This window comes from Juglans microcarpa x Juglans regia, chromosome 1S (genome assembly GCF_004785595.1).
Source record: "Juglans microcarpa x Juglans regia isolate MS1-56 chromosome 1S, Jm3101_v1.0, whole genome shotgun sequence".
Lineage (NCBI taxonomy): Eukaryota > Viridiplantae > Streptophyta > Magnoliopsida > Fagales > Juglandaceae > Juglans > Juglans microcarpa x Juglans regia.
Genome location: NC_054595.1, coordinates 24,225,636 through 24,251,987, shown reverse-complemented (window position 1 = coordinate 24,251,987; position 26,352 = coordinate 24,225,636). Strand labels below are relative to the sequence as shown.

Genomic DNA, 26,352 nt, shown 5'->3' with positions numbered 1-26,352 from the left:
TTAATGTTCAACTAAAGCTTTTATACCGCAAGGCCAGGTGATATTGGGATCTCCAGTCCACATTGGCTTGGCCAGTTGCTGGTACCGGGGTACGCCTTTTCAGTTGGGTGAGCAGCGTCAAAGAAGACATGCTCGCTGGGCTTCCCACACAATTCATACTCCTCTTTTAATGTTCCCTTCCCACATTTCAGATTTTCTCTGTATGAACCAGATCCGCAGCATGCCATCTTCCCTTCCTTGAAACCTAATTCATTACTTACAGGTATTAGAACAAGAGTAATGTTAAGTACAAGTTGATTCAAATAGACAAATTTTATATAGATATTTTGTAAATATGTGAGTCCACTAAGAATGAAAGGTAGGGAAACTTGTCCATTATAATTTGTATAAATAATTTCTCTTAGAATAAATCTAAATTATGTAATTGATGCAAATGGGTTTAAGAAGAAGAAGAAGAAGAAGAAGAAGAATTTGAATGAATTGGCCATGAATACCATATTTTAAAGGGTCGTTAATTCTTTCAGTAACGAAAGTGTATAAATCGGCATGTGAATATAATTTGAATCCTTTGAGCTGGGTCTCCAGTATCTGGAGGACATGAGAAAGTGCTTTATTGTGCAGTTTTACCAGTGCTGTCAATTCCTCCATGCACGCACCTCCGATTTCTGGTTTTATATCTAGCTTTCGCCAATGGTATGCAACCCAGGGGCTCCACGTTTAGAAACGCAAATTGCCTTCCTCCTTTCTTGTGTATTTCCTAACGGATCGAAGTACGTACGTACGTACATTAATAATATATAATTACCAATTTAATTTATTTTAAATACTGGAATTAAAGAGCACTAATTCATGCGATATTACTTTGATCACATTTGTCAAGTTGCCGATCACCATACCTACGTATTCTTCTCGAGAGTAGGAATTAATATTGAAGCGTGCTGGAGTTGGCGAAAGTGACCAAGTAGTCGTTGGCTCCGATGCTAATTAAGTAAACGGCTCTGGACAGCAATGTTCTGGTCTCTGCTTCACCTAGTTTTTGTCTCAGCTGCCTCTCCATTTTCTCGAAATAATGGAATTGGGTATGTAGGTCTGTCACCTGACAAAAAGGCAGGAGAAAACAAGTTAACGGCCGTTTATTTTTTGAGATGAGTTGAGATTAATGTTAAAAAGTTGAATAAAATATTGTTAGAATATATTTTTTAATATTATTTTTGTTTTAAGATTTGGAAAAATTAAATTATTTATTTTATTTTATATTAGAAGTTGAGAAAGTTGTAATGATGAAATGAGATGAGATGTTTTTTAAAAACAAACGAGACAATGGAGTAGTACTAATACTATTGTTGCATGTCGAAGATCCAACTACACATGTAAACAAACATTTCCTACGAGTACTAGAAGTCAAAGCGCACATCGAGATATAGGTTTTAATATGAATAACGTCGATATATACCAATCCTCGGCGGGTTTCAACGAGAGCACCAGCTCCTGCTGATGCAAAGTTAGCACCGTCGGTATATCGATGATAACCGGGATGTAGATAGGGTGGAATGAATGGCAACTTTAGATACTCAGCAGCAACATTAATGCTTCAAAAGTCAGTTTTAGTAACAATTCATGATGTCCTCCTAGAGAAAACACATGCATGCATGACTAAAACTGAATTACCAATGAAATCAGGTATTAGACGGCCATCGGAGGGTCTTCCAGAGGGATACTTGAAGTAGCTTTCGCCATATGGCCAAACATTTACCTGAAAAACAGTCGTGGTGTTGATGTAGTTATTGTTTCCAGCATCAATCATTGAATCCCCGAAAATGAACAAGGCAACATGCTCCTCCGGCAGGCAGATGTGCCGGCCAAGACATTGGGTTGGGATCATAAGGCTTGCACACAAAACCATCAGACAGAAATAAAACCTTAAACCCATGATCATGATCGTGTTAAATCTCCTATTCACTTTCTGTTTTCTTCTCATTACTTGGCGATTTCCATTTATAAGCTGCATGCATTGTGCTTTAGTTGAACTTTCAAAACAGGCGAATTTAATTATAAGTTGATTATTTCTCATTAAAATCCCTGCAGTGTGGCCGGGCTAGCTCATCGTATTCGTTGAAGATTGAACAAACAACACCCAACAAGCTGTAGACTGGTACTTTAGTCAAAATCAACGCTCGATTTTACCACATTAGTATATTCGTGTCTACAAATGATCTTTTCAACAATAATATTAGACAGGCATGCAGCCCCCCAACTTCTGTTACAAGTAAACTGCGCCGGCCATCCTAGAAAACAAGAAATAATATAATCAGAAACAATTAATAATTAATGTCATGATTTCCCATGAGTTATCGCTTACAAATAACAAATGGAAATCCACGATTTCTGTGACACTATTAAAACAAAATAATATTCAATTTCTTTGGGAAAATTCTTATTTTGTATTAATTTTCAAAATACGATTGGTTTTATAATTTGCGCGCGCATATAAACTATCAAAATTGGCAATTGCGACTCTTATATAACCTATCAAACTCTTACAATGTATATGTACAATCAATAAAGATCACATGACTGTTAAGATCAACGAAAATAGAAATATAATATTAATTAATTAGATGCATGGGACACAATTAATTTTCTTACCTTTTTTAGCCATATATTCGACATTTACTTGTCAAATTAGATTATGGGTACATTTATATAAATTTTATTTGCTCAATATGCATTTTATAGTACCCTAGTAGTCTATGGTACGTCCACAACAACATACATACATATTATAATATATATATTATAAAAAACTGCTTATTTATGATTGGATATTTTTTACGAAAATAATTATTTTCTGTTAAAATAAATATATTTTTATTATAAATAATTCATTATAAATTTTTATTTTTCTTTTAGAGCTTACAAATTTAGACCAAGATGATGTGCCGGCCGGCTGCGGGCCTGGTAAGTTGTCACGCTAAGACCGGAATATTAATTTTCTTGATTACAGGCTAGTACTCCAATATTTACGAAAGACGTACGAGAGAAACAATGAGAAACTTCTACTACATCACAACCATCAGCGCATCCAGAGTCGATATAATTAATATATATACCTACTGCATCACAGACAACTCAGGCATGATTATATCAATATTTTCTGAACTAAAGGTTGAGGATATTGAATTTGGAGAACTAGAATGAACAAGTACCCTTTGAAAGTTCATAATGGATCCAAACATCTTTATCGTTTCTGTAAAGTTAAAGTTATTTCTTGAAGGTTTGACTTATTATCATACGGTTTTTAAATTGTCAAAAAATAGTTTAGTTATAAAGAGATTACATAAAAATAAATTTATAAGTTGATATGATTTAACGTGGTATATCATATTTTAAAATAGATTTAATATATTATATGAATCCATATCATTTAATATATCTGTGAATTTATTTTTATAAAAAAATTTTTGTGACTATAAAAATACGTACCTCTCAAAATTTCCGGTGTGATAGCATGCGTGCATGATTGATTAATAAACGTAATTAAATTAAGAATAAACTAAGTATATAGACCAGTTCTACAGTCAAATTCAATGCTTGATTTCGATGATCTTTACATTTAATTAGTATATTAGCTTTCGATATTAAAGGGTTGGTCAAATGGAGGATAAAGACCAAATTACAGTACTGATTTCCACGAAACTGATCTTTACGCTTTTCCTAATTAAAGTCGACGACGTTCGCCATGAAAATGAATGAATTAATAATGTGTGTATATATATATATATATATATATATATATATAATTCTTTTAAATATAATTTGTGTTCTTCTTTCAATTTTATTCAGACGTAAACGCAGCTATTCCTACACATTTTGTAGATTTATAACTGATCACTCAGGCAAAATAAATGCTCAAAAAATAACGTATGAGTTTGGATCGATGAATATCAGCTGAACTCTGGAAATGAATTGATGGGAGCAAACACCCTTCTTTTTTCTAGGTAAAGTAAAAAAAATAGAAATATATATATATATATATATAACTAATTATTTGGTATATAATTAACACAATACAACCACAAAAAGATTCTAAAAAAGTAAATTCATAAATTGACACGATGACTAATTCATATGATATATTAGATTTACTTTATAATAAAAATAACATTATAATTATGATCTTACATGTTACATCAAACGGCCACGTCAATTTGTAAATTTATTATTATAAAATTCCTTTGTAGTCAAAACATTTCTCATTTGGTAAACTTTATTTGAGCATATGCAGAAGCTATATATGCACTTGGACATTTCTACAGAGTGCGCTGCAGATATCATGAGGAACTAGCTAGAACAAAGCAAGAACCCTGAATCCTTATTAATTGTTTCACAACACTGATCGAGCTTATAATTTAGTTGAGTTGGTACAGTTCATGGACTTATTTATGTCCAACCAGTGCTTTTATACCGTAAGGCCAGGTGATATTGAGATCTCCATCCCACATAAGCTTCGCTAGTTGCTGGTAGGCCTTTTCTGTTGGATGAACAGCGTCAAAGAACACATATTCGCTGGGGTTCCCACACAATTCATACTCTTCTGTTAATGTTCCCTTCCCACAGTTCAGATTTTCTCTATATGAACCAGATCCGCAGCATCCCTTCTTCCCTTCCTTGAAACCTTCATTAATTACACAGATTAGAAAAAACCTAAATTATGTAATGAGAAATGCTTTAACACAAAGGGATTTCATAAAGAGTTATGTTTATATATACTTCATAGTCGTATCTCACTTTCATCTTACAATGATAAGGTGACATTGTACATCAATTTTTTTAAAAAAATAAAGGATTATCTAAGGGTGATAAAAGTGCTGTGGATTTATTTCTGTGCAATCTTTTTTTTATGACTGTAGTGCTTCTCTGATGTAATTAATGCAGATGATGACCTTCATACTGTGTTAGAAAGAAGAAGAAAAGAGAGAGAACATACCATATTTTAAAGGGTCATTAATTCTTTCAGTAACGAAAGTGTATAAATCGGCATGTGAATATTTGAATCCTTTGAGCTGGGTCTCTAGTATCTGGAGGACATGAGAAAGTGCTTTATTGTGCAGTTTTACCAGTGCTGTCAATTCCTCCATGCAGGCACCTCCGATTTCTGGTTTTATAGCTTTCGCCAATGGTACGCAACCCAGGGGTTCCACGTTTAGAAACGCAAATTTCCTTCCTCCTTTCTTGTGTATTTCCTAACGTACGGATCAAAGTACGTACGTACGTACAATAATATATATAATTACCAATTTAATTTATTTTAAATTCTGGAATTAAAGAGCAGTAATTGCGATATTACTTTGATCACAGTTGTCATGTTACCGATCACCATATCTACGTATTCTTCTCGAGAGTAGGAATACTGAAGTGTGCTGGAGTTGGCGAAAGTGACCAAGTAGTCGTTGGTTCCGATGCTAATCAAGTAAACGGCTCTGGACAGCAATGTCCTGGTCTCTGCTTCACCCAGTTTTTGCCTCAGCACCCTCTCCATTTTCTCGAAATAATGAAATTGGGTTTGTAGGTCTATCACCTGACAAAAAGGGAGGAGAAAAACATATTAAATGGCCGGAGTACCATATATGGTTAATGCATGTCCAAAGTTCCAACCACATATGTAAACAAATATTTCCTACGACTAAAAGAGGTAGCTAGGAATTACTATATGGATAGAAAGCATACCAATCCTCGGCGGGTTTCAACAAGAGCACCAGCTCCTGCTGATGCAAAGTTAGCCCCATCGGTATATCGATGATAACCGGGATGTAGATAGGGTGGAATGAATGGCAACTTTAGATACTCAGCTGCAACATTAATGCTTCAAACGTCAATTTTAACAACAATTCATGATGCCCTCCTAGAGAAAATACATGATGACTGAAACTTACCAATGAAATCAGGTATTAGACGGCCATCAGAGGCTCTTCCGGAGGGGTACTTGAAGTAGCTTTCGCCATATGGCCAAACATTTGCCTGCAAAACAGCCGTGGTGTTGATGTAGTTATTGTTTCCAGCATCAATTATTGAATCCCCGAAGATGAACAAGGCAACATGCTCCTCCGGCAGGCAGATGCGACCAAGACATTGGGTTGGGACAATAAGGCCGGTTGCACGCAAAACTACGAGACAGATCAAGTAAAACGGCCTTGAACCCATCATCATGTTAAATCTCGGCCACCACTTTCTGTTTTCTTCTCATTACTTGGCGACTTCCATTTATAAGCTGCACGCATTGTGCTTCAGTTGAACTTTCAAAACAGACTAATTTAATTATAAGTTCATTATTTTTCTTTAAAATTCCTCATGTGTGGGTCGGCTTATTCGTATCCGTTGAAGATTGTGCAAATTAACATTAACATCCTCCAACAAGCTATAGACATGTATCAGTCAAATTCATGCAACGCTCGATCATACCATGCACATTAGTATATTCGTGTCTACAAATTTTTTCAAAAGTATTAGATAGGCAACCCCCAACTTCTGCTACAAGTAAGCTGTGCCAGCCATTCTAGAAAAGAAGAATAATTTAATTAGAAACAATTAATTAATATCATTTTCCCAGTCGTTATCAGAGGATGATGATGATGATAATGATAAGAAATTATACGATAAAACAATGGGAAATTTCTACTCTTTATCACCATCAGCGCATGATATTCCACAGTCAAGATTCAAGATCTACTGCATCACAGACAACTCATGAATAATAATTATATCAATATTTCCTGAACTAAAGGAGGAGGATATTGAATTTGGAGAGTTAGGATGAACTAAGGGATCCCTTCGAAAGTTAATATATAATGGAAATATCTTTATCTGTTATATAAAGACATCGATATTAATAATAAAATCTCTTTCTTTTCATGCATGCATCAGTTAAAATGAGGCTTTCAGTTGATTAAAATCCCTGTGTGATATTCGCACATCGATTGCATGCGTTTATAATGCATGATTGATTAATAAACGGTAAATTCATGAGGTCGAACTAATTCTAAGTAGACCGATTCGATCTACAGTCAAATTCAAATTCAATGCTTGATTTCGATCTTTACATTTAATTAATTAGTAAATTATTATTAATTAGCGCGCGGCTACACATGAATTAATGGTCCTCTGATTCAACAAAGCTTTTAATATTAAAGCATTGGTCAAATGGAGGATTTAGACCAGATCACATTGATTTTCTAATTCTAAATTCAATGTGGCTACCAGCTCATTATTCACGAAGTAATTCTTTATACGTACGCTTTTCTTTGTCATTTTTGTTGAAATTAGTGATCAACGACGTTCGCCATTAAAGTGGATTAATTAAAAGTAGTATATAATTTATTTAAAATATTTGTATTGTTCTTCCAATATTTTTATTCACTCAGGCAAAATATATAATTGCTCAAAAAATAACGTATATATGATCAGTTCGGATCGATAAATATCAGCTTAACTCTGGGAATCATGAATTGATGGGAGAAAACACCCAGCTTCTTTTTTCTAGGCAAAGAAAAAGAAAAAAAAAAAAAGGAAAGCCAAGGGTTAATAAATGGTAAACTTTTTTGAGCATATATATATATATATACAGTAGCTATGCACTTGGACATATGCATCTCCAGACTCCAGAGTGCAGACTGCCGATAGATATCATGATGAGGAACTGGAACGTCAAAGCTAGCTAAGCTAGAACTCTGATTAATCCTTATTATTTGTTTCACAATACTGAGCTTATTATAACTTAGTTCATGATCAGTTGGTACAGTTCATGATTCATTTATGTCCGACCAGTGCTTTTATACCGTAAGGCCAAGTGACACTGAGATCTCCATCCCACATAAGCTTCGCCAGTTGCTGGTAGGCCTTTTCTGTTGGATGACATACTCACTGGGGTTCCCACATAATTCATACTCTTTTACTGATCCCTTCCCTCCACAGTTTACGACTCCTCTATATGGACCAGATCCACAACATGCTATCTTCCCTTCCTTGAAACCTTCATTACATAAATTGGATAAAGCTAAATTATAATGCAGATCATGGGTTTCAGACTGCGATAGAATTAGAAGAAGGAAGACTAGAAAAAGAAAATAATTGAATTACCACAATAATCAGATATGTTTTGTACTATGATAATGGCCTTGACAAACCATATTTTAAAGGGTTATTCATTCTTTCAGTGACGAAACTGTATAAATCGGCATTTGAATATTTGAATCCTTTCAGTTGGCTCTCTAGTATCTGGAGGACATGAGAAAGTGCTTTATTGTGCAGTTTTACCAGTTCTGTCATTTCTTCTATGCATGCACCTCCGTTTCCTGGTTTTAGTGCTTTCGCCAATGGTATACAACCCAAAGGCTCCACGTTTAGAAACGCAAATTTCCTTCCTCCTTTGTTATATATTTCCTAACAGATCAAAGTACAATAGTAAACAACTTAATTACAAAAATGAAAACAGAAATATACCCAAAAAATAATTTATTTTAAATACTGGATCATGAAACACTAATAATTGCAAATATTACTTTGATTACAGTTGTCATGTTGCCAATCACCATGCCTACATATTCTTCATGAGAGTAGGATTGAAGCATGGTGGAGTTTGATGTGAAAGGGACCAAGTATTCGTTGGTTCCAATGCTAATGAAGTAAACTGCTCTGGACAGCAATGTCATGGTCTCTGCTTCACCCAGTTTTTGCCTCAACAGCCTCTCCATTTTCTCGAAATAATGGAATTGAGTATGTAGGTCTATCACCTGAAATGGAGGGATAGAAAAAGGGGAAGAAAGAAAGAGATCAACAAAAGCGAGTATTCAACCATGCCACCATATAGAATTTGCTTGGGTCTCAAATGATAATCTATGAACACATAAGATGAGACGTACAGCTAATATAAGTTGCATGTCCAACCACATATGTAAACAAACATTTCCTAAGACATAAACTTGGAACTATAGTAACATAGTTTGTTTTGCTATTTATTTTTCGGGACTATACATATATATGGGAGTGTCGGGCAACATCCTCACTTAGCTCTGGATCACTGATAACTGTTATGACCAGCTTCTATCCGGTAATGTTAACTTTGAGCCCAACTTGAACTAATACTGTGCCATCAAAGCACAAATACTCTTGCTATAATTATTGGCACTCAGTTTCTTAGAATCTCAAGGAAAAAATCTATGTATGCCAAGGAGCCTGGTTAATGGGTAGAAGAGCTCGATCTGGTACTTATTAGCCAGGTAAACATACATGCAATTCATGAGAAAAAGCATACCAATCCACGGTTAGTTTCAACAAGAGCACCAGCTCCTGCTGATGCAAAGTTAGCCCCGTCAGTATATCGATGGTAACCAGGATGTAGAAATGGTGGAACGAATGGCAACTTTAGATACTCAGCTGCATTAACAATCCTTCAAAAGTAAGTTTAGATCAATTCAAGTCCTAAAGAAATACATGATGACTGAAACTTACCAATGAAATCAGGTATTAGACGGCCATCGGAGGCTCTTCCGGAGGGGTACTTGAAGTAGCTTTCTCCATATGGCCAAATATTTGACTGCAAAACAGTCGTGGTGTTGATATAGTTATTGTTTCCGGCATCAATCATTGACTCCCCGAAGATGAACAAGGCAACATGCTCCTCCGGCAGGCAGATGCGACCAAGACATTGGGTTGGGATCATAAGGCTTGCACAGTACAAAACCATCAGACAGAAATGGAGCCTTGAACCGGCCATCATGTTAAATCTCCTTCACTTTCTGTTATCTTCTCATTACTTGGTGATTTCCATTTATAGGCTGCATTGTGCTCAAGATGGGGAAATAAGTTGATTATTTTACATTGTATCCGTCCAAGAATGAACAGACATCATTGAACAAGTAGAACAGTACTAAGATCAAAGTCAACGCTCGATTTCACCACATTAGTATATTCGTGTCTGCGCTTTTGTTACATATAAACTATGCCGGCCATTCTAGAAAACAAGAATTAATGAATAAAAGAGATCATAATTGATTAATTTCATATGATCCCAGATTTCGGGTGATGATGATGAGAAAGACGATAAAAGAATGGGAAATTCTATTACATACATCATCAGAATCGGCGCATTCTCGGTTAAGACCTACTGCTGCATCGATCACAGGCAACTCAGCGAAAATTATATCAAGATTTTCTGAACTATAGGATGAGGATACTGAACTCGATCGGTCCAAGAATTAGGATGAACAACCCTTTGAAAAGTTAATAATGGAAACATTTTTACCTACCAATTACGTGTTGCATGAAGAGTTGACAGTCCAATTCAACGATTGATTTCTTTACATTTGGTATATTCGCTCGCGGCTACGTAATGAATGATCCTCTGATTAAACAAAGTTAGCTTTCATTAAATTAAGGGTTGGTCAAATGGAGGATAAAGACCAAATCATGCCATTGATTTGTAAATTCGTGGCTACATGCATATTTAATAAATCTCTGATAAAACTAAGCTTTCATTACAAAGTTGGTCAAATGGGGAGAAAGACCAAATCAACCACATGATTGTCCTGTTTAAGGTAAAAGAACGAATTCTAGGTACAATCACATGCAATTTTAAAGGTTGCCTAAGGTGCTGAGGGATATTGAAATTGCAATCAAGGTCACCTAGATATTTCAACTGTGAAATACGTTTCAGAAGGGAAGGAAGTCCTGACAAACTTGACAACCTTGTTATATTACTAGGATAAAAGAATAGAAGGAGCAGCTTCTTTTTCATTTACTCTGGTTTCAGTAAGATTACACGCAGCAAAGAGACATTAATTCGAAAGTAAAAGGACTTTTAGAGAGTTTGGAATAGATCCCTCAGATTGTAAGGCCCAACAACACTGTTGGTGTTGTTTGCCCTACCCCACATTTCATCTGCAAATTGTTTGTGGACCCTTTCTGTGAGATGGTAAGAGTCCCAAAAAACATACTCTTTGGGATTCTCACAGAGTTGGAACTCTTTCCCTAGTCTTTTTCCTCCACAACTGAACACTCCTCTGAACTTCCCTGTCCCACAGCATGCTCCTTTTCCTTCCTTGAAACCTTGTCAAAAAACAATTTTCCCCATTTAACAATTTGCAACTTCAAGTAAATGAGAACAGAAAAGCTATCTTTTTCTTTTGGCAGCAGCTAGCCAGCAACATATAGTGTATATTGGTAATGGCTGAATCCGAGAGATAATTAGTTCGGCCACTTTCTCATTGGATGGTTTTGCTACAAGGGCTGGCCTTTGAATTGCATTGCTCTCGCCCAATTATATAAGGGCTAGGCAGTTCAGCTTGGCCTGATGAATAACGAATCCAGGGGTTGATAAGAAACTGGATTTTTTATTTTTTATTCGAATTTGAGGACGTCAAGTAAAAGAAAGATAAAGACATAAATTGAGTTATACAGTTCATTGAGCGTTTAATTTGATGCCTTGAAGCTCATGCATCTATCTCTGTTGCACTTAAACTATTGAATTGAGACAAAACCTGAGTAGAATTAGACAGCTCTATTGCTGACCACCTCACAGGCTGGAGAAAAGAGATGCTGAGAGATGTACATGTTACATACCATATTTTGAGGGATGATTCATTCTCTGTCTGAGACTGATGTTGAGGTTGAAAATTGAATATTTAAACCCCTTCAAGTGTTTCTCTAGTTTTTGGAGGAGCTTAGACAGAGCTTGATTGTGTAATTTTGCCAGTGATGAAGCTTCTTCCAAGCAGTTACCATTGTTATCTGGATTGATGGTTCTGATACCTGGAAGACAGCCCACGGGTGGCAAATTGATGAACCCAAATTTTCTACCGCCTCTGCTATATATATCCTGCCAAAATGGCAATAACCCCAAATATTACCTCACAACATGAAGGAGAAACTATTGCAATTTTGGGTCATAGAGAAAAATATAACAAGAAAGCTTACTTTGATGATGGTTGTCAAGTTGCCAATCACAATTCCAACATATTCTGATTTGGAAAAGGTGTCGAGCACCGTGGAATTGGTTAAGAAAAGACTCATATAATCGTTGGTTCCAATGCTAAACAAGTAGACAGCTCTTGATAACATCATTTTGGCTCCAACATTGCCTAACTTGCTTCTCAACCAAGTCATTACCTGCTTATAGTAACTTAGCTGCGTTTTAAGATCAATAACCTGCAAATTTTAGTAGCACTTAAACCCGGAGACTCATTTAAGCAAATGACAATATTCACCTGTCATAATGAAACATTTCATTGTAATGGTTTGTATCCACTAGACTCATTTAACAGAGATCATTTTCAATTGTCTGTTCGAACTAGTGAATTTATGAATTTACTTAAGTATTTAATACTGTCATGTGTATCTCTCTACATTAAACCATCTAATTTGAGTAAGAAATTAAAAGAATCTCCGTTAAACTTTACATTGTATTATATATGGGACGTGTCCATACACGAGTACTTTTGATACAGACGTTGAAAAACTGTAAATGGGACAGCTAGTAACCCCTTTTGGGCCTCCCTTGACGTTTGACAAATCAAGTGTGCACTCAGAAATTGTGGCCCAAACTATTAGAAGTGCTGAAAAAGTAAAACTGGCTTGTAGCCACAAAAAACAAAAAAAAAAAAAAAAAAAAAAAAAAACAAAAGCTTACATTGCCACAGATTTAAAGTCAACATCTCTCGTATGATTACACGATGAAACTAGAAAGGTTGTCTTCTTGGAAGTGCTTCAACTAACACAAGTGGATCGAAAAGGTCTCCCTTTGGGAAGCACATTCTAACTCTCAATAAACCAGAAGAACTTGCAAAATAAACTCATATGCAAATGCCATTGATGAAAGGAATTAGTTACATATGTATATATATTTCTCCGATGTACTGAAATGTGTACGTACCGCACCTTGAAAGGTTTCTGCTAGAGCTCCCGCCCCAGCGGATGCAAAATTCACCCCGTTGAAATAATGAGGATTCCCAGCAGGTTGTAGAAAGGGTGGAATCAAGGGTAACTTCGCATGTTCAGCTACAATATTGAAGGACAAGAAAGAAAAAACGGAGTATTTTTTAAGCATAGATCAGAATATTTGTTCTTATTTGACCAAAACAAATTTGTACAAGCAACAAAGACATGATATGGTTTGAAAATCAAACCAATGAAATCTGATATCAAACGGCCATCGGAAAACCTCCCGGTTGGGAACCTGAAATAAGTTTCTCCATAAGGCCAGAAATTTGCTTGGTCGAGGGTTGTGGTGTTGATGTAATTGTTGTTGCCGGCATCTAAGAAGGAGTCGCCGAATATGAAGAAAGCAACGTGTTTTCTTGAATGCTCGGATGATATACTCCCGCAACTCGTTGAGATGAGGATCGCTACATGAACAGCCATAATGAGAAAGACAGAGCTTGGCCTTGCCATGGCTGACATCCTTTCCACACGAGTTCCATTCATCCCAGAATGTCTGTAATATATGACCAACCCTTTGATTGCATATGCTTTTGAGTGCAGTGCAAAGTTTGGAACAGTACTCGGGAGTGATTCGAAATTTGGCATGATGCATGCTTGGATATTCAAGATGAAAACTAAAAAAAGGTGCATCTCTGTAAAAAGTTGGACGGTAAGTCAAACTAATCTAAAGAACTTGAAACGTCAACTTTCCTATATTTTTGGCTCAAAATTCAAAACGCTTGTATAAGCTGTATTTGTTTGAAGACAGCGATAAAAAAAAAAAAAAAAAAAAAAAATTAAGCCAGAAAATATTCACTAATTAAAATACATGAAAAGATTGTTCTCGATTCAGACGATGCATGCCTGCCTGCCTGCCTGGTTTTCAAACGTGCATGTCAAGTTGCATAACTTTGTGCAGCGGCTGGCATAAAGATTTGGGCAGGAATTGCATATAGAGATCATCTATTTGACATTACCAGTACTACTGTGGATGTTGGTTCAGTGATGAGAGATTTATTTTTAATCAATTAATTGTACAAATATATAGAATTATAGCTTATTACTTACTTCATAATACCGGCAATCATATCCTGTTATCTCTTTTGGATCCACCTCAAAATTAATCTGCAGTATGTTCTTTACCACATTCTTTGACAAGAAAAACACATAAAAACTTGATTTATTTTTCTATATGCGTCCCCAGAAAGTAGCAACCTTTGTCGAATGAATGCTCTTGGGTTACACTCACATAGACAGTGCCAATCCTTTCATTACCCTATTTAATGAGAACTAGCATTTGAAGATTGTTTTTGTATTAATTTAATTAAGAAATTCATAAATTAATTGTACTTCAGTACTACTCTAATCCAATGGAGACTATGAACGAAAGTGCAATGATACTTATGAAGCCTCGACCATTCCCATTATAGTTAACCATTGAATAATTTTATGTCTAATTATTTTGCATATATAATTCGTAGGAAGTGTTTCTAGGTTTCACATGTGGCGCCATCTGGTAGCTAGGACTTTTGGGTAATGATTTATTGTTTGAACATTGCTAAGTGCCACAGACTTGAAAACTTGAGTTCCTTCTTGACCTAATGGCCGATGGGGGAGAGTTTGAAAGCAAATATATAAGCTGCAAATATAAATTGCGATAAAGGTGGGACTGTTCCGTGGAGGAGTTAGGCTTACTGGAAATAAGTTAAAATGATGGTGAGCTCGATGGTGATACGTATCTTCCATTCTTATCGAGAAATGAATCACGTAACTGACAGACTTGCCAAATTGGGTTCTAGTGGACACGAGGCTTCTTTTGAGTCAACTCACAACCTACTGAAAGACAATCTGAGACCTGTTCTTATGGATAAAGCTAGCTTATACGTTCTCTGTTAAAAATAACAGGTTTGGTTATAGGTTTGTTTTTTCACTGGCCTTTTATTTTATTTTGGTTTATCTTTAACATTTGTTGCTTTTGTTATTTTGTTAGTTTGGATGCTTTTGTTAGTTTATTGCTTTTGTTATGATGCACGGTATAGTGTTTACTGTTTAGTTAGTTTGGATGCCTGGGTTTGATTTTCTAGTTAGTTTTTGAATATGTGTAAATCCTAGATGTCAAGTTATAACCATGTTTTTCTTCCGTCATAAGTGAAGGTTATTAATAAGATATCGTCATCTTTTTAAAATAAAAATAAAAAGAAGAAGAAGAAGAAAGAAGCTGCAACTATAAATGTATAATTGGCTGCCAAAGCATAAAGCTGTGTCCTTGGCACAATCCATAAATGCTCATCAGATGGTTTAGGGTGTTTTTAAACTCATGTGCACCGAGTTCTTCATGAATATTGATTCCAGAATACAGTATGGTACAGAGTATGCATGGAACAAGAGAAATAATTTGTAAAAATTCTAAATGGATAAGTTCGGTATAAGTTTTTATAAAAAGTGAACTCTATTTTAAAAAAATAAAAATATTTTTTTTTAATGAGATTTATTTTTTTACAAAAATATTACGCAGACTTATCTATCTATTTAAGGCATCTAACTAGCATTACGAATTTACTGATATTTATATGTGAATTTTTAATTTTCACAGTTAGCACAGGTCATGCATGAGCAAGAAGTGTGAAAAAAAAAAAAAAAAACTAAAATGGTACAGTTTCCCATATAAAAGCATAATTTTCCTTCACACAATCAATAATTTCATGACTTAGCCTCTTTTTTTTTTTTTTTTTTTTATCCCTTGGAAACTTCATACGAAAGTACTACTAATTTGGGAATATTAGGCATTAAAAGCAAGTGGATAGACATGCTACCTAGACATAAAATGTTTAACAAGGATAATTTTCCTTCCACTAGATAAAGGACATGACCTCCAACTAGCCGATTTCTTCATGATATTCATTACCAAAGGCTCAAGCTAGCATAGATGCTAAAAGTCTCCCATTGAGCACTGGTGCTCCGAAAAAGAGAGGCTTCTTTATATCAAATAGCAATATTCCAGAAAATTATAGATTTTCTGGTAACAGAAGTTTGAGAAGGAAAGTACTGTACATTATGTCCACAGAAAGAAATGCATGGAGAATTATGTACATGATATGGTTCACATCTTGAGGCTAGCTCCAAGAAAACTAATTATTTATAATCAATTATTTTCTATAAAAATGATTATGTCTACTTTTTTCATTATAAATAATCCGTCATAAATATTAAATTTTCTCATAACGCGCTTAAAAAGATCCATGAAGATTGCAACTTCCATGTGCATGGGTTTTGGCTTCTTCCTAGAAATATATATACTTATATATATATATATATAAATAGCTCGCAAGTCATGAGTGACTCCAATGGCAATAATTACAGTGCAACAGTAGAAGCAGTGATGGAAAGCGCACAAGAAGACGAGGCCAGAAGTTCATGTATGTACTATGTATCCATAGTTGGATTTGACAACTGATATTAAAACTTTTTAGAGAGGCATCATAATCAATCTTTGATATCAGGAACTGACCCTCAAATGTGACTTTGGGCCTTGGCTGTCTTTATGCGTATAAAGCTAGCGCGCACTTCCTGAAGATAAATTTGGAGTTGGTTGGAAAAGAAGCCTGAAAAACGGAAACCATTGATAGATAGAGATAGATAGATATAATGATCTTAATTGTTATGGTATCTGTGAAGCTAGCTCCAAAAACAGAAGGAAAGAAATAGAATGAAGTAAGTAATCAACACATACGAAGTGATGATTTTGAACAACCCTTTTGGCATCAACTTCGTTTTTTAATGCAAGCTCCCTGTAGTCAATGTCTATGTCACAATCTAGAGCAACCTACAAGAAATAGTATTAACATCAATGACTGAATAAAAGATCTGTCCTTGAAACATGAATGATTTTTTGGAGTTTGATGATGGCCCGAAAGTATAAAGTAAATGGCAATAAAAGAGTAAAGCTTTATTTTAGCCAAAAGGAGATACGCGACAAACCTTCATTCGTAACAAAGTCATGTGAAATACCCACAGCTGAGCTCTAACATCACCTAATATATTCATCTCAATTATGTCTTTCCCTGCAACAATCTGGCTGAGGTTCACATAATGAAACAGAACCCTGGTTCGCACACTGACATTGTTGCTGTGAGCAGGCTGAAAGAATCCTGGAACTCGGATTGCTCCTATTGGCACTCCTTCATGATAGACACTAAGCCGTGAAGGACTGTACCTTAGGCCAACCTTGTTAGGATTTTGAGCATTCAGGGTCAAAGTCAAAACGGATGAAACAAACAGGACTGAACCAGAATAAGCATCTAGCTCATACCAATCCATTCTTATTGATTGGAAGGAGAAAACAGGCTTTTCAGGCTTCAAAAGGAAGATCACAATTAATGTAGCCATCCCAACTGCCAGAACTATAAACATGAGGAAGATAAGAAGAAAGCAGCAGCATCTCTTGAAAGAACACTCGTGCCAGAGTTCCTGGCAACAGAAACAGTCTGAATTTTGCCTTGGAGCATCCATGCATGGAAGGCCATGATCAGCTTGGAGTTTAGGCTGATCAAGTACTTCAACATTAATGGGAAATCGTTTATAATCTTAAGCGGTAATTGCTTCAATGTAAAGGTGGAATGTGATGTCTTTCTTTTGACTGTAGCATTCTATAATTACTTTTTTTTTTTTTTTTTTTTTTTTTTTTTATATGTAGAATGATTCCAAAACCTTTCAAATGTTAACTTGAGCCGGAAGGAATGGCTTTCTTCAAACTGTTATACACTTTTAGAATTCGACTTTTGCAGATGAACGACAAATGTGTGTGGGATTTATATAGAGAAATGATAGTTGTAGTATTGAATGCGCAAGCCTCGTGCAATCATTTTGAAAAAAATAAATAAATACAAAATTTATATGAAAAAATAATAATTTTTTAATAGTAGATCTCACTCTTTTTCAAAACGACTACACGATATTTGTGCAATCCATAATTACATGTAACATTACTCATTTATATATGAACGGTGCTACTCAGGTTGGCAGAGTAGCACCGCTAGTTGTAAAATTATTTTTTTTTCTATTTATATTTTTTAAATGTATTTAAATATTTTTAAAAAATAAAAAAAAAATACATCAATACATTTAAAATTATTTTTTTATCATTCAAAAAAAAAACATCAAGCGGTATGATTCGGGCAGCATAGTAGACTTTTCCTTTCTATATAACTGATCAGCCAACATCAAATCCAGGAGTAGGTTTTTTAGGCTCTTGAAGGTGGATTTAGCTCTTCTAAACTTCTTGCTACAAGGCTTAAGGCTTCGTTTAAGTAATGAGAATGTTTGAGAAGTGTTGAAAGTATTTGTGAATAGTAATAAAAAAGTAATAATAGAATAATGAATAGTAAATAAAAAGTAATGAATAGTGCAAAAATAGGTGAAAAATAATAATAAAATAAAAAATAATAGTGAGAGTACTTGAGGTACTCTTAGTATCCAAATGTAGCCTAAAGCTCTTGAAAAAAAGTAGACGCATAAATTGAACTTCATAACAATTATAAGTATCGAAGTGATTTTCTTCGAACAACATTAAATATTATAAGATTCATTTTATGCGTAGTTCTCACTTTACGTTTTGAATAAAAACTCTAGTAATTGAAATCCTGACCTTTAAAATCATTGCCAAAGCAAGTGAATGGTGAAAGCATGCCCTTATTTCCTAAGAAAATTTCACTCGATCAGAAAAGTCGGCCAAGGACAATTTTGAACACACGCACTCCATCAACAAAACCAAGGCAATCTTCCCCCCATTTGGTCCCCTTCCTGTGTCCACATGAGCCGTATACTTCTGCTGAAGAGAATACCCGTGATTGGGAATTTGGTAGGGCGTGCTCAGCAGTCGCACCACCCGACAGCCAAACTGCTCCGGACACCTTGTGCCAACCAATCCCGAGTGGTAGCTCCCATGTTCATGTTGCCAGGGGGTGCTGTGCTGCTGCACCCACCGACACTCTCCATCGAGAAGGCCAAATTTTCAAACATTTCTTGTTTAGTATTACAGAAGCAATATAGGGTCATCTTCCTAGATATTATAAAATTTATGATCCCAAAGATGTTTCAGTCTAGGGTCCTCAACACCTCAATTTTGGAGCCAGACGAGACTGAACATATATAGAAGAAACTTCTCGACCCTTTTCCCATGACTGCAGAACATCGACCTCAGTGTCTGCCACGTGGCCACACCTTGCATATATAGATTACGTGTGGCACGTGTCTATAGGTAATATTTGTTGTGATGGTGAGTATAGAACCAATCTCCCATGCATGCTGCTGTGATGCTGCTGCATGAATGCATATTAATGAAGATGGCGAGGTCCATCCATGTCTCCTTGTGCAAACTGATGGGGGTATTAATGGCGGGAGATTAATGATAACTGAGACGATGTCAGATTGTTCAAGTTTCAGACTAAGAACGGCATTGCTGTGATGATTTCTGTATACTTTCTGTGCAAACAAAAGTCGCATTGTCTCTCAACATGGAAATTGAGGTGAAGCAACAAGTATATATGTGAACGAAATTCGACCATAACTGATGGCAAAATGCCGCGCGCGATTCAAAGTAATACTCAAGTCTCGTATCTTCAATAATGAGTTGAGTTGAAACTTAAATAAAATATTATTTTTTAATATTATTATTATTTTAAAATTTAAAAAAAATTAAATTATTTATTATATTTTATGTAAAAATTTAAAATAATTATAATAATTAAATGAAATGGTATAAAACATTTTTTTTATATCCAAAGCAGCCTAAAAGAGCTTTCATGGTAGCCCAATTAAAGAAGATAAAGTTGGGAAGGAAAGTAACAAATAGTTAAAAAGTCCCTATCAGAGTGAGGAAAAAAGAAGAAGCAAAGGACCATTGAAAGCAGTAGGTAATCTACAAGAGACCAAAATATCCAAATTCGCAATCCAAAAATTGATGGCCGGCCCCTTGTAGAAGACACAAGAAGCAAACAAACACCAAAGTTGACATTTATCGGGTTTAGTAATTTTATCACAGATCACAAGTCATCAAATCAGTACAGATATCGATTGAGTCCCAAATTCAAAGTCTTCAAGGTAGAAGGAACCTAAATACCTATATACTCCCATACAACAGAAGCTACTTCAATACATCTTTCCATAAAAGCCTCAAGCAGAATGAAACTTGTTTGTACTCCATCTCCATCAAAGATGACACCACTCCTGTAATAAGTACAGTTAAGATCAAGATAAAACTAAGCATTCAAGGATAAATGAAAGGAAAACAAGACAACGAGACAATAACATGCAAAAGGACGAAACATACTGGCATGTAGCCTTTATTTACATACTAGCGAGCATGGGAGAAATTTGCTCAGAATATTCCCCCATCAATAACTGGGAGGTCCTCAAAGCTCCAAAGATCCATTGGGTTCACACCATCCTGAGTTGTATCTCCACTGAACAATGTCTCAATGGAGGCATCCCAGTTACCCTGATCAAGATATGGCAGCTGAAAATTCATCTGGGACTCAAAAGCTGAGAGTTCCTCAGACAGCGTCTTTGCAGTGTTGTTCTCAACAGACACAACGTTCCCAGACTGAGACTTCAGTTTCTTCCTTGGACTCGTGTCCTCCAAAAATTGAGATTCAGCCCCTTCTATGCTAGCTGAAAATTCAGATGTGATTTCTGGTGTCTTAGAACCCTGTTCCCCCCACACCAAGTCGGAATAATCAAAGGTGTTACTCCCCTGATCTGAATTAAAGTACACGGGGGTGGTACCAGAGGAAACAAGGGGTTTGAGTCCAGCATCTTCCTTGACAGGGATGTGATCCGTATACCCATACTGGTTGGTGAAAGGCTTCTCTTCCATCAAACCCATGGTACAGTCTTGATCGTAGTTGTTGTTCATGGAATCAAAATTTTGGTTCAGGTTGGACTGCACAGAGTTCAGGGGAAGTGTCTTCAGCAGATTTGCCTTTCCAGATCGCTTTGAAGAGGCACGGGCACTCTCATCAGGGAAATTCACTTTAGCTTTCTTTCCACGAATTTTCCGTGCCTCGGCATCATAAGCTCTTGCAGCTTCTTCAGCAGTGTTAAAAGTCCCAAGCCAGACACGAACACCCTTCCTCGGATCTCGGATCTCGGCAGCCCACTTACCCCATGGGCGCTGCCGGATTCCCCGATACTGATTCTTCCTCTTTCTCTTTGCGGATTTCTCAGCTTGCCCATTGGATTCCACAAATTTTTTAGTCTTGGATCCTTTAATTACAAGAGTAGAAACAGATGAGTCATCAACAATCACACATCACTCTATAAGGATAACAGGGTAAGAGGCAAAGATTAAAAAGCCTAGCAGGGAAACTCCTTCAATGCAGCATTAGACATTGAGGTAACACATGCATGAGCTAAGACGTGACTTCCTCAGACTTAATAATTGTACAAAAGCACGAACCAATAAGGGAAGGCATCATCAGATGCAGAAGAGAAAATTATGATAAGTTCTGGCCGTACCACAAACACCAAAAAAAAAAAAAACAAGTGACTTATACAGTTCATACACAGACTTCCAATTTTCTACTAACCAGCAATATAAAGCAACTTCAACAAAGATAATCAATCATCAGTAGACAAAAGAAAGGGAAATGAAAAGGAAAAGGAAAATTACCCTATGGGTGGATTTTTTTTAATCAATTACATTCTACACTTCAGTTTCTACCGAGTATCAGGTAATCCAGAGTAACTCAAAGTGCGAAATCAAACCAGAGATGTCTAAGCCAACAGCTCATCCTAAGCCCAGCCATTGACCACTAGGATGCACCTTGGAGAGTTAAGAATTATAACTGACCAGTAAGGTAATAGAGCCTGATCAATCTTCATCTCATACGATATAAACAACTAATGAATATATAAATAATTCAGTCTCCTAATATTAAACCAAACATGATCCTGATTCCTCATAATAGGGCGACCAAAACAGGGGCAGGAGAAATTGATATATACTGACTGAAAGTTTGGAATGAATAACATTGATTCATTGTTTGATAATTAAAAGATAGAAAGAGTATGTATCTTGAACGAGCAACGATTCCAGATTTGATATCCAAAAGATCAAAACAAAAAATAGAATTGACGGTATGGCAAAAGAAGAAAAGGAAAATAACTCACAGATCAGACATCTTTCGAAGGAGCAAAAAATAATTCATCTCCTTGAGTAAAACATGTGCAGCTTTGAACCCCAAATGTTTAGGATAAAATAACAATATATACGTGCATGTGTGTGTGTGTGTGTGTGTGTGTGTGTGTGTGTGTGTGTGTGTAATATTATATATATATATATATATGCACATAGAGTTCTTCAAGCGTTTCTCAGAGACCCAGAATCGCAGTATTTTGTCATATAAATAATCACTGGCAAAAATATTTAAGCTATTTTCACAGATGAGATAGAAGTTAGCACCAGAGGGCAAGAAGTGAAAGGAACGGAAGGGGGAGCCGGGAATTGGCAAATCAAAAGACAACTTTCTGTAAAGTCGAGCACTGATTTCAAAAGTTAAATAGAATTCATAAATTCGATGCTCAATTGTTTAACCAAGAAAAAATAATAAGGATTAATAGATCCATAAGAGATAACATCCCCTTTTCAACAAAAAAACATGTTACACTGAAGATCTCTACCCCAACGATAAACCATAATAAATATTAATTTAAAAGAATAATATAAATCTTATGTAAAAAATAAATAAATAAATTTGCAAAAATGGCCTGCAAAGCATTAAATCTGATTTTATTTCTACATATAAGTCAAATTACAACAGACATCTAATTCATCATCCACAAGCACGTCAAGAAACACAAAGAAATATACAAAATTCTGAGAATAAACACGAGCCCTTCCACATCAATCAAAAAAACCCAGAAGATGTAATTCGAGATCACCAAATCTAAAAATGACCTGTAAATTTACAGACCCATATTCATTTAAAAAAGTACAAAGAAAAGTTTAATTCAACCACATATAATGTGTCAAACAAACAGATGGTACTAAAAATTATTAAAAATGTTAATTTGATTTACAGAACCAGAAATCCAGCATTGATATAAACTAAAATCAACCATTTATTAACCCAAAAAAAGGTGTAAAAACAAACAAGCAACTCTTAAGGGAAAAAAAAAATTACTTTTGTCATAAAAAAAAAAAAAAAATACATTAAATTTGATCGGTAAAATCGTAAAGCTACGATATTTCATAAAAACAAAATCATAAAACTAAGACACCAGAAAGATAAAGGTTAATACCAGAGTCACGAGCAGCAGAGAAAGCGAAGGGTTTGACATCGACGTCGACGACCTCCTCCTCGTCATCGGCTTCAGACACGTTGTCCTTGAAATCCTGAAAATCAGCCTCGAAACCGTTGTCATCGTCGAAGAAAGGCTTCGAGAAACGCTTCCCTGAAATGGGTTTCTTAAGATTAGGCCAGAGGAAGTCAGCCGTGACCCGCCTCGACCGGTTCGGCGGGATGAAGTCGGAGATGATAGCTCCTCCACACATGGTAGTTTTCTTTTCCTTTTTCTCTTTTCTCAAAAAGGCCGTAAACGAAAAGGTACCTCAGAAAATGTCTGATTTGTGAGCTTTCTTGGTCTGGACCTCAAGTTCTCAGTAGTTTTTCAGAGAAGATGAATTGGAACGGTATATAATATATATATTCGGAACAAAAATTGGTGTGGGGTGGGGGGGGGGGGGGGGGGGGGGGGGGAGGGCAAACTGTGATTCCAATGAAGTGTCACTTGACGTTAATGGCCTTCTTCTGAGATTGAATTTACAGTTCTACGTTATATTACTGTAGTTAGTAGTACTATATAGCCTAGTGGCAGTACAATAGGATGATCCGTACGTAACACGTGTACATAAAGTGTTCCTCACGTATTTGTTTCTGTACACTATTTTTCCTTATGTAATTATTTACATAAATATGTATCTGCAATACATCTCATATACTGAGTTAAAAAATAAATAAAATATCAGTGTGAAAAGTGCGACTGATGTTTTCTTTTACCAAGAATAATGTTAGATTTTCTCTAAGGCATGTGAGTATACGATTGGAATTTCTTGTTTCAGTGCAATATCTGTTACACTATAAAATATATATATCCTTATTTTGTTTCATTTTAAATATTGGCCAATTTCAACAGTCAATTTCGGCATGTTTCGATTTATATTTCATTCTCCACTGTTTTAATGATAAATTTGTAATTTTTTTGAGTTTGTATGATATTTTTATAAATTTTAAATCTAAATGGCATTTATATAGTTTTAAAATGTAATAGTTATCTACATAATTTTAGTTGTTTTGCAACTTTAAGGCTTAGTTTGTTTTTACAATTCATTTCAATTCATTTTATATAATTACTATAACTTTCTTAAATTTTTATATAAAATAAAATAAATAATTTAACTTTTTCAAATTTTAAAATAAAAATTATATTAAAAATATATATTATAATAATATTTTATTCAACTTTCAACTTTTATTTCATCTCATCTGAAAAAACAAACGAGGCTTAAATATGTTCCCTCATTCTCTTATTTTTTTCATCTCGTTATTCTTAACTATTTCTCGATTATTTTATTCATTTTTCTTTCTTTTCTTTTGTATGTCTCAACTCAAATTTGTTATTTTTTTAATATTATCTTTTATCACCATTACAATTACTTTTTTTTTTTATGTTTTATATTCATTTTATAGATCTCCAATCCTTCCCCACACACATATATTTATATATACACAAATACATACACATACACACTTACATATACATATATTTATTTTATTATTATCAGTTTATATGTTTTAATATATATATATATATATAGTTAATCTCAAAATGCATAGATATCGAAATATTATGTTCCAATATATCGAGATGATCAACAGAACGAAATTTAAAACATTATATGCAAATCTCACACACTATCTTAAAAAAAAAAGTGAGAACCATCGAAAAAATTTGTTCCTTCACGTATATTCTGATTTTGTTTTTTTAATAGAAGACGTTGTACTTGCATTCTGTACAAGTACTCATTTTCCTTACTCTTTAGAAAATTACGTATTGTACTTCCAATTTTATCTTTTTTTACCAAATGTAAACTCAATTTGATAAAAGGAACCTATTTTTAGTGACCCTTACGGAAGTTAATTAATGAATGTGTTTCTTTCGAACAACCACTGCTTTTTCGTGCATTCCATGAACAACATTGATCATGCATCTCTCACTTGCAAGAGATGGAGCTTGAGTGACAACTTTCGACAACTAGAAATACACAGATCACCTTCATGTGTTTTGCTTTTCGTCATGTGTGTTAATAGAAATTACATGCATACAACAACGCTTCCGATTGATTGAGATCAGTTAGGGCATATATAGATAGATAAACGTAAAAAATGTGATCATGGTTCGTGATTTCACGTGATACGTCATATTACAAAATTAATTTTATAATAAATTTAACCTAACTAATTGTATAAAATCACGTCAATTTATGTGATTAATTTTATTTATTTTTATACATATCGTTGTAATTGTTCTATATATATTAATTATATTGTTCTAAATGTTATATATCTAGTTATTATTTAGATCGAACCACCCCAATTTACGTACATTGCAACATTAATAATTCTTCGTGTCGCAAACAATATTTCACCAACTCTTATTTGGCGACAAAAGGTTAGTTGAACATTTTGCCCAAGAGATGGGTATATGTTGAAATTGCTTTTAAATTATCACAAGTACTGCTTTACTACTGTTCATGCACTTGAAATACAACACGCTATCAGAGTCACTGTACAGTAGTACAAGTGACTGGTAGATGCATCTAATTAAAGTATATATAGATGCATTGGTTACCCTAATGTTTGGAAGTAATCTCTTTATCATATTTATTTTAAAAAATTCATGATTAAATGATTTATGATTGATTTGGATTCAGAGATGAGATGAGATAGTACTTTTAGATAAAAGTTGAAAAAAAAAATATTGTTAAAATATTATTTTTTAATATTATTATTGTTTTAAGATTTGAAAAAATTAAATTGAGATTTGAAAAAGTTGAATTATTTATTATATTTTATATAGAAACTTGAAAAATTATAATGATAAAATGAGATAAGATAAGATGAAATATACAATATAATAATAAAATTATATTGTGTATAATAGATTTTGGGAAGGAAGAGATACTCTGGGAAGGAAAATGATTTATACATAATATTTTTTATAATATTTTACATAACCATATTTTAAATAAAAAATATTTTTATAAAACATCTTATAAAAGTTACATAATTTTATAAAAATATTATTATTTTATAATATTATTTT

The 26,352-nt window shown here is 34.6% G+C and overlaps 4 protein-coding genes and 2 pseudogenes across 13 annotated transcripts; all 6 read right to left on the bottom strand.

Moving 5' to 3' along the window:
- LOC121247444 lies at window positions 1-1,936 on the bottom strand (annotated as a pseudogene).
- A 2,277-nt stretch (window positions 1,937-4,213) lies between these two features.
- Window positions 4,214-6,290, bottom strand: LOC121244777 (GDSL esterase/lipase 1-like). Its single transcript, XM_041142989.1, has 5 exons — window positions 5,934-6,290; window positions 5,728-5,849; window positions 5,348-5,578; window positions 4,988-5,243; window positions 4,214-4,675 (listed from the first exon to the last, which is right to left on the bottom strand). The coding sequence occupies exons 1-5, from the start codon at window positions 6,205-6,207 to the stop codon at window positions 4,437-4,439; spliced, it is 1,122 nt and encodes a 373-aa protein (XP_040998923.1). The 5' UTR covers window positions 6,208-6,290; the 3' UTR covers window positions 4,214-4,436.
- A 1,383-nt stretch (window positions 6,291-7,673) lies between these two features.
- Window positions 7,674-9,769, bottom strand: LOC121247443 (annotated as a pseudogene).
- LOC121244747 (GDSL esterase/lipase 5-like) lies at window positions 9,655-14,225 on the bottom strand. 3 transcript variants are annotated; one of them, XM_041142967.1, is made up of 5 exons: window positions 13,176-14,225; window positions 12,923-13,047; window positions 11,968-12,198; window positions 11,614-11,869; window positions 9,655-9,830 (listed from the first exon to the last, which is right to left on the bottom strand). In XM_041142967.1, exons 1-5 carry the CDS (start codon window positions 13,618-13,620, stop codon window positions 9,769-9,771), a joined length of 1,119 nt encoding a protein of 372 aa, XP_040998901.1. In that variant the 5' UTR covers window positions 13,621-14,225; the 3' UTR covers window positions 9,655-9,768. The 3 variants fall into 3 exon arrangements, with proteins under 3 accessions (XP_040998901.1, XP_040998891.1, XP_040998895.1); XM_041142957.1 differs by lacking the exon at window positions 9,655-9,830 and adding an exon at window positions 9,849-11,100 and having other exon boundaries at window positions 13,176-14,223; XM_041142961.1 differs by lacking the exon at window positions 9,655-9,830 and adding an exon at window positions 11,177-11,341.
- Window positions 14,226-16,323: 2,098 nt separating this feature from the next.
- On the bottom strand, window positions 16,324-19,444 carry LOC121244801. 6 transcript variants are annotated; one of them, XR_005936495.1, is made up of 5 exons: window positions 18,614-19,444; window positions 17,279-17,522; window positions 16,948-17,193; window positions 16,700-16,792; window positions 16,324-16,571 (listed from the first exon to the last, which is right to left on the bottom strand). XR_005936495.1 is itself a non-coding variant. In XM_041143021.1 (5 exons), exons 2-5 carry the CDS (start codon window positions 18,623-18,625, stop codon window positions 16,509-16,511), a joined length of 732 nt encoding a protein of 243 aa, XP_040998955.1. In that variant the 5' UTR covers window positions 18,626-18,664; window positions 18,810-19,440; the 3' UTR covers window positions 16,324-16,508. The 6 variants fall into 6 exon arrangements, 5 of the variants coding, with proteins under 5 accessions (XP_040998955.1, XP_040998969.1, XP_040998946.1 ...); XM_041143021.1 differs by having other exon boundaries at window positions 16,948-17,511; window positions 18,614-18,664; window positions 18,810-19,440; XM_041143035.1 differs by having other exon boundaries at window positions 16,948-17,369; window positions 18,614-18,664; window positions 18,810-19,439.
- Window positions 19,445-19,956: 512 nt separating this feature from the next.
- On the bottom strand, window positions 19,957-23,791 carry LOC121244766 (ethylene-responsive transcription factor RAP2-12-like). 3 transcript variants are annotated; one of them, XM_041142978.1, is made up of 3 exons: window positions 23,269-23,791; window positions 20,322-21,231; window positions 19,957-20,193 (listed from the first exon to the last, which is right to left on the bottom strand). In XM_041142978.1, exons 1-2 carry the CDS (start codon window positions 23,519-23,521, stop codon window positions 20,345-20,347), a joined length of 1,140 nt encoding a protein of 379 aa, XP_040998912.1. In that variant the 5' UTR covers window positions 23,522-23,791; the 3' UTR covers window positions 19,957-20,193; window positions 20,322-20,344. The 3 variants fall into 3 exon arrangements, with proteins under 3 accessions (XP_040998912.1, XP_040998917.1, XP_040998909.1); XM_041142983.1 differs by having other exon boundaries at window positions 20,297-21,231; window positions 23,269-23,774; XM_041142975.1 differs by having other exon boundaries at window positions 20,301-21,231; window positions 23,269-23,757.
- Between the last annotated feature and the right edge of the window lie 2,561 nt (window positions 23,792-26,352).